An 8,668-nucleotide genomic window follows, 5' to 3' on the forward strand; every position below is an offset into this window, starting at 1 on the left:
CGTCACGTGTAAAATTAGGTATTTCTAAGTGTGCATGTATGAAATACGTGTTTGAATAAAATTAGTAAATTACCGCTGAGTGAATTGCAGTAGCATCTAGATATTTAAGATTGTATTAAAACTCTTGTTCCTGGTCAAATGGCCAAAAAAAATTGACCTCTCATAATTCCACGACTCTTCGCAAACTTGTTCGCTTGCACACTACGAAAAAGACATGTAAATTTCAGTGCCCTGAGACCGACACATGCAAGCGACCCCTTTGACATAAGAATCAGTTGAAAAGGACGAAAAAATTAATTCTATCAAACGCACTTTTCGTCGAGTTGCATATGTTTCAGTTTCAGGACACTTTATTTTACATGCCATGTTTGTTTACGTTCCATGATTTACGTCAAAGCTAAATTACGTCTCGTGTAAAAATAATAATTTCTAAGTGTGTGGGGCAATGAACCAAGTAAGATAATTTACGTATTCTCGTCAAGCTAAGCAGCGTCTGCACTATTAGAAATTTCTCAGCGTCACGCAAACGTGTTTGTTTGTTTACAATAAATCTGCTGCTTGCTAATCTATCCATTTCAACCGGCAGAATTATCCAAAATATACGCTGAATTACAGTTCGAGTTAAAAGAAGATCCACTCCAGTAATAATTCCTCCTTCAAAATCTTGGTAATTTCCCAGTACAGTACTATAGCCGATCGTTCACCACTGTAATTTAATAACTCGATTGGTGGTTTGTCAACACCAGCGGGTTTATTATTTTTCAACCGATCGATCTCGTCCTCGACTGAGGCCAGGACCTGTTGTCTTCTGCACGTGCTCATATATCTGTTACCGTTCTACCTATATTATCTGCAGAGTAACCGTCATAGTTCTGCTTCCACCTTTCGATCACCACACTATTTTTCCTATGCCTCCTACCCCAGCCGGTACCACACGAAGGTCCGGATATAAGTTATTGGACAAGAGGAGTAAATTGAGGTCTATTAAATTTATACTAACAGGTATGCGAAGTACCATTGATACGCATTGTCCAGCCGTTTACTAGCCGTCCTGAATAGGGTTTTAGTCGTTAACGTCAGCGTTAACGTCATTAAGAACCTTGGTCCTTAGCATTAGCATTGTTATGAATTAATTGACATCGACAGTATGAAAGGAAGATGTTCAGTTATGGGTTAATTTTCCGACTGTTGGTAATTTATAAATTGGATTCTCGGATATGCAGTCTGGCGGTAGAACAGTAGTTCTATATCTGCCCAACGTTTCGGTTGTGTTACCAGTTCGCTAAAAAATATCGAGCATCACTTCACCTAATTTTTCTGTCGTATGAGATAAAATAGTGATGAATTAGATAAATCATAGTAAATACAGGTTCAGATTCAAACATAATTAAATTAAACTCTTCATAAATTTGAACTTTCTCATAAGCATTAGAGAGATCTGCAGGAGAAGGGTCCCTGGCTCGATCTCCCCCTCCCTTCCAAAATTCACCCCCATAGCACGATATCCTCTATAACTCCATGGCCCCTTTAACTGAATACCACTTGTGAACAATTTGCTCAGTATAGTAAATATTTGATCAAGCGATTATAGGTTCCAGAAATAACTTAAAAACAGCCTCTTAGGGGCCCTCACCAGCTTGGTGACCCTGTCCCTTACCGTTAAGATGGCCCTTAACACCATTATTTTCGAGAAACTTTACCCTACCTGATGGTTATGTTACTTTGCGTGGGCTAGCTAAGAGTTTTGATTAATTTACATTTGAATTTTGACAAAATCAGATACGTCATTTTTAAAGTTACTCACTGTTATAGGGGAAATGACAAGGCTTCGGAATTATCAAAAGAAAAAAAAAAGTTTCGGAACTTCTTTACCTATTATCGAAAGGACTCATATTCCAGAGTATCGTTTTGCTAAAAATGAATACTCTTAGACTTAATTTATCCCCTGATCATGAACACAGTTTTGACACTTCAGTGAGCTTGTTTACATGGATCTAGATTTTTCTCGTTGGCATCGATATGAGTTTTGTGCTCTATAAAATATTACGGTGTAGCAGCCTGAAGGCACTTGCTAATTTACATGAGTTTTAAAATCGAAGCGATCACAATCTAAAAATCACAATTTTAAGTTCTCTAAAGTTCTAACACCTTGTAAGCAAGCTTCTTGAACTGTAAAAAGTGAATTGAAGTGAATTTTAAATGCACAATACTTTATCTGTAAATGACTCGCAAACAAGTGAAATGACTCATTCAATGTGTGGTTGTATTTATTACATCCTCTGCATATGCTTCATACAATAAATGTAATGGTATAGCTCTTGCAAAACAGTTCAGCGTATAAGCAAGTTTTTTCAGAATGCATATTTGTGTATAAAACATTTACGAGATGACTTTTCTGGACGCAATGCATTTGAGGAAATAAACTTTTCATGCAAATATGTACTAGAATCATACATTTTCTGCTTGGGTGTAGAATTCACTTAGACACAAGTTATTTAATTCGCAAGACAATCTACTTCAAAACGCTCATCGTAAGTGGAAGTGGAACTGTGCGTACTCAAACGTTGCCCATACACACAGCCTTCAAGAACTACAAATGTCGCCCCTTACCCTTACTCTCCTCACTCAATAGCAACCACTTAACGAAATAGTATTCAAATGCCAAGAGTTAACCATATTCGTCGCTCAATTCGGCTGACGTTGCCTTTATTCACGCCTTAAATCAGCTCCATAAAAAGTAGGCAACCTACCTTGAAACGTGACTGACTTCCATTGACTCTTTGCTCACAGCCTGGCATGCGAGTGAGCAAACTGAAAAGGGGTATCCATGACGGCAGCATCAGCTGACAGGGCATTCGGCGGATGGCGGTGACGGCAGCAGCGTTGTGGTCCTCGATCGTGAGTGGCGTACTCCTCTAGCGTTTTGGGGTGATTAAGTAATCCTCGTTCGATTCCTGCTTCGAAATACCTACTCTTCATTAACACCTTGGTATGTTTCCGCTCCGGTTACTGAGAGGAGCAATTGACGGGTTAGTGCTATGGGAAAAGGCGGTGTTTTGATCGGTAATAATGTTGGTAATGGCCAATGCTTAATATATACTTTCACCAAGATGGTTTTGGTAACCGCTAACTACATAGTTGACGCAAATGAACCGGATAGTCTAGTAGGTCTATGGGATTGCTTAATAAACCATTCAGTTTCCTGTTGCGTTTGATGATTTATTTGAGGGCCGGTTGGGATACAAATATTGTTTTATGTTTTGGCCTGGATAATTTATTTAATTGTGCTTTATGAACTTATGGAATATGCAAATATTTGGACCAATGGGATAAGTTATGTAATGCTGAAGAGCGCGAGTGCTTCTTACGTTGGATTTAGTATGACGATGCAACGAAGATTTAAGTAAAATTTCAAAACCGTCTTGGAGAAATTCCCTGGCAAGCTTTGCAAACGATATTTATCTTGAATCACCTAATTGCAATCGAAGGAAACGAAATTAATTTTAATCAAGAAAGTCAACAACTTAGGACTAATGTTCAAAAGTTGATTGTGATATCCAGATCTTTGAACGATGGGGAACTAATTACCGCTGTCTCCGCAAGCAATGTGTTTTTCCTATAAACGGGAATAACATAATTTGAGTTTTGTGGATCACACCTGGATTTGTACTTTGTTGCGGTACTGGAACGAGCCTTAGCCAGTGATATTAAAATGTATACTTCACGAAGAGCAGATGTACCAGTTATGGCTAGTTGTTGCACTATCCCATACACGCAATGGTAACAGCTATAGCACTACGTTAAATTAACTCTATGGGCTATAACTGGTACACCACCCCTAATTCCATCTCACAAATCTTAAATTCTGGCATTAATGTCTAACGCTTTTCGTCTGTTTCCATTTACAGGTAAAATCACTCTTGATAATCTCAAGCAACAACACAACAACCAATGGTAAATTATACTAAATCTTCGCTCGGGACCATGTGAAATTACTTCATCGCTTAAGATTATTTACCTCAAAGCACTGCACGTGGATTGGAACAGAAAAAAAGCAAACCATCGCAAATGTACAAAAACACGAGCTTAAAAAAAACGATGCATACTGTGAGTGATTACGTGTTTGGCAGTTTTTACCAGATTCAATTCGGATGAATGCAGCCAGAAATTAGACACGATACAGTTTCTCAAGTGGAGCTCATCTTTGAAGTTCGTGCTTGCGTGTCTGGATCGAAAATCAAATCAAGTTAATTTCCGCAGTTCCAACAGAGTGTTTGCCAACCTGTACAATACAGGAAGATGGCTCAAAACAAAGATGCAGAATCTTCAATCGGCTTGGGTGAAACAGCTTAATAGCAGTGGAACCGGTGAAATAAGCAGCTGTCAATCATAATATTTTTTCCGTAAATCTTCCACGATTATCGAGGCACCGAGGTACAATTAAAACACTCAAGATGACCATAAAGTCAGATGAAATATACCTGCGCTTGCAATTGACAGTCTGTTGCGAAACAGCTTGTAGGTATTCGTACGAAATGATTGGATGGCGACCCGCGTGTGACTGACGACAGTTTAGCATCTTCGCACTTCGATAAGTCGTTTATTCGCTTGTTTACCTCCGCAGTTCCGTGAAGTTGTTTTGTATGGTTGAGCGCCATTGCAAGCTGTTTCCGACCAGTTGTATCGTTTTCGCGCGGTTCCGAAGATGTAGCAAGACAACCAAACAAGATAGGATAATTAGTATGTGATGAATACTAACTTCGAAACTTTCTCTGTTGATCGACTGGAATATAATGGAAAATGTGATGCATTGTCTTTCATTGAAGTAAAGTTGGCCTTTCAGTGTTATTCAACTAATCAACGTGATTAATCAACTTTCATGTACCGTAAGATGGGGTGACATTGAGCCAAAATCGAAGAAAACAAAAATCATTGATGCTAATATCTTGTATACAGAAAACGATGACTAGAATATGTTTCTTGAACTCCTGAAGTAAAGTGTAGATAACATTGACCCCGGAGATGAACCAGCGTCTGGCTGAAAATTTCCTTAATAAAAACAACCAACCAACCAACCAACCAGCTAACATTAACCAGTTGTTTTATTTGAATAGTGCTGTTACGTTAAATGTCATAAATCATAGCTAAAAATACGTTTTTCAAACAAACAACGGCCATACATACGAAGTACATTGTGATCATAGCCAAGTGTACTCCTCAGTCTTGTAAGCGATCACCGTAGTCGACACATTTTCTGTGATAATCGACTGCCTTTGCTTCCGTCAGTCGCAAAACAAGCTGTCGAATTACAGTAGCAAACAAAAATGTCATATGACAGGCTCTGTCATACGACACTGTCGCCAAAGACCGTCACGAATGTAAGTATTTTAGTTTTTCTCGTAATAAGAGCTGCTGATGTTGTGCTTGTGTGAATTCTGATAAAAGCAAGCAACGATATCCTAGTAAAAACATTTTTGATCAGAAATGGTTTAATTTACACCAAATTGAGGAATTAGAACGAAATCACACACGTCATATGATAGTTATTTGATAATTTTCTTTTTGCTCGAATGTTGTTCTACCGCTACCGAGAGATGACGGCAGAGCGTACGAATACAAACAGACTGTCGCGCACGACAACGAAGCGAGGGGAAGGGAAGTAAAGCCGTTGGAACCCGGTTCATGAGTTGATGGGTCGATAGGTAGGGTCCAGGTGTGGGAGCTGCCCCCCTGGCGTCGGTCGCATTAGTGCTCAGCACGGAAAACAATTAAGGAAAAAAATCAAACATTTCCATGACAGTCGTTAATATATCATTGAAGAATATATTCACACACACTTAGAAATAACTAATTTTACACGTGACGGAATCCATCTTTGACATAAAAGATGAGACGTAAATAAACATGTCATGTAATGTGCTCCGAGACTGAAAAGTTCGTTGCTCGACGAAAAGTACGTTTGATTAAGCTATATTTTCCGTCTGTTATGACTAAAATTTATGTCAAATTGACGCTCGTATTGTCACTCTCAAAGCACCTAAATTTACATGAATTTTTCTAAGTGTGCATGCTTAAAATTGTTTTGCTAAAATGTGAATATCCAGTGTTCACTCGGCTGTCGACAGAAGCAGACCACTCTCGATGTGTGCCACACGATCGTCTGTTTTCTCGGCAGCAACCATTGTGTGGTCCTCCTCATTGTTCTTCATCAGCAGTTCTTTCAGTCGATGCGTCGTCGACTTTGGAAAGCAACCGTTTCGTGATGAGTGTGTGAGTGCTGACCACGTTTTGCGTCCATTGCTGCAATGGACGCGCTCTGACCCTCGTTGGCGTACAACAATTTGCCATACAATGAAACTACTGGATGCGGCTCCAGTTCTGATGGAAGAAGCTTTTTGGATAGCGGAAGATAAAGTGTTTATTGTGTTGTACCTTTTGACTATATTTTTAAGATGTATTGTATAGTGACCAAGAATCCTCGGCTCTGTAAAGTTAATTCGGTTGAGCCTTATCAAATAAATTAATAAACAAAAAAAAAAAAAAAAAAATGTGAATATTGTAAGGTAGGGAACGAAATTTTTTGAGTTTTTGGTCCATTGTCACCCCCACATACGGTACATTGAATTTTCAACCAAATGCTAGTTTGCGTGCTTACGTAGGCGGTGGATTTCATAATACAGTCAACTTTCCATAAATTCTATAACCCGATGGATTCAGCGGTCCCTTAATTTTCCACGTATTGTACTTTTCAGAACGATGACACCTTGGGTCGATGTTGTGTGTAGTGTTATTTCTAGATGAATATTTAAAAAGGTCCTATCTGATTTGATAGATTCTCTTAATTGACTTTCTCTTTCATTAACAACTTAGCTGCAAAAACATTGCCTGTTGTGTTTGATGTTTTGGACACTATATAAGAACCTCCTTTATCAAACTATGAGGCAAAAATGGCACGAAATCCGTCTATTCATGAGTTGATGGGTCGATAGGTAATGTCCAGGTGTGGGAGCTGCCTCCCTGGCGTTGGCAGCATTGATGCTCAGCACGGAAAACAAGATCGACGGAAAACAAATAAAAAAAAGGACCAGTGCTGAACATTGTTGCATAAGTTTGAGTTAATATGACGACCATTGCAACATCATCATCAAAATGACGTGCGGCAAAACAAAAACTGTAACTATCACACGAGTTTTATTCATTGCTGATAATCAGTCCGTCATTTTGAATCGACGGTCAAAGCATGTTGCTAGTCATCTCACTATGATCGTCAAGACAAGAAATACCATGTCACTATGGTTTTTAGTGTAGGACTCTCATCCTGTTCATTTTATAATAGTGCTTTGTTCCATGAAGAATAGCCGTCTGGATTTTAATCAACTTAAACAATGCATAAGGTCCTATCTACATTGATCGATTCTCTTAGGGGTGATGCATATATTATGTCACGCTCGAATGAGGTTTAGGAAGAACGTGACAAAGGGGCGGGGGGGGGGGAGGTGAGTATATTTTTTCAGTTTAGTTTAGCGGGACATTATTAGAGAATGGCCACTCAATTATTTTCTCTTAGATCATCATGGCCATGTGAAATCGTTTCGGGCTGTTTTCGACAAACATTTCGATAGAAGAAGCTATTATTTAGCAACGAACACGACAAAAAGCGGTTTTTGATATGTAATTGATTTGAATGGTTTTCCAAAAGCCATATTGGTACTTCAGTAATTATTTTTAAGTGAAATGTATTTTAATTGGTCATAAAAGTGGGCTCTATAGGTTCCCAGATGCTGAAGTCACCTCGTTGGCAATCGATTTCCATAGATTATAAAACAGCGATGGGCAATGGGAACACTGGTGATTCGAAGAGAAGGATTATAATAATGCAAATTATAATAGAGTTCCCACATGAAAAAAGTACAAAGAAGTATTAAATAACATATAAAGAATCGCCAAGTGTGTTGCTTTGTTGTAGTAAATGATCCTCTTTAGATCCTAGAAAGACAAGTTAGTTTAAGGCTTTTGTAAGGAATAGTGAAATGGTTATTATTTAGTTATCATTTTATTTTATCAGGATTAAGGTTTTGGGAGTTTGCTTGCTACTTTAGAAATGTGAATTTTCAATCTAGACATTTTGACATTCCAGCAATTTTTTACCATTCACAGCAGTTCAGCGGATGGTTGCGTTGCGTGACATGTTTCAAGAATCAATCGATGTAATGGAAATAGGCACGTATGTGCAACTGTTGGCATCAACAAGACGCTTAGTAATCAATCGCGACAATAATATTGATATCCGGTGATCCTGCAACACTCAGAATTGAAGCAATACCCGTTGTGCAGTAGATTCAAATGTTTAGGTTGTTTTTTCATTAGGGAGGCCTCCAGCCTGGGGTTCGTTCCCCTCCGCGGTAGATTAAATTGAACTTTAAATGATTCAATCATTTGTGATTATATTGAACTGCACACACATCTGGTATTTTTTTGGTAGGAAAAAAATCTATCATGAACCAGAACCATTCATGTGATTAAATTTTAATACTTGACAGTATTATTGTGTGTAATTGTTCATATAATAAATTTAATATTATTAATTAACTATGCAGAACTTCTTTAGGGGAAGAGGAAGGGGGTTGGTTCATACACACTTCCCTCAAGGGGGGGAGTATAAAACATC

At 38.4% G+C, this 8,668-nt stretch overlaps 1 protein-coding gene across 1 annotated transcript in view; it reads right to left on the reverse strand.

The window, feature by feature from the left end:
- The window catches only part of LOC135713798 (uncharacterized), a 46,496-nt gene extending 41,917 nt beyond the window's left edge, over window positions 1–4,579 (reverse strand). The window contains exon 1 of the mRNA XM_065237031.1: window positions 4,482–4,579. Within this exon, the coding sequence (XP_065093103.1) occupies window positions 4,482–4,579 (98 nt within the window). The remainder of the gene's footprint in view (window positions 1–4,481) is intronic.
- Window positions 4,580–8,668: the final 4,089 nt, after the last annotated feature.

This window comes from Ochlerotatus camptorhynchus, unplaced genomic scaffold (assembly GCF_037179485.1).
Source record: "Ochlerotatus camptorhynchus isolate MF236.1 unplaced genomic scaffold, CSIRO-AGI_Acam_v1.1 ptg000577l, whole genome shotgun sequence".
NCBI lineage: Eukaryota > Metazoa > Arthropoda > Insecta > Diptera > Culicidae > Ochlerotatus > Ochlerotatus camptorhynchus.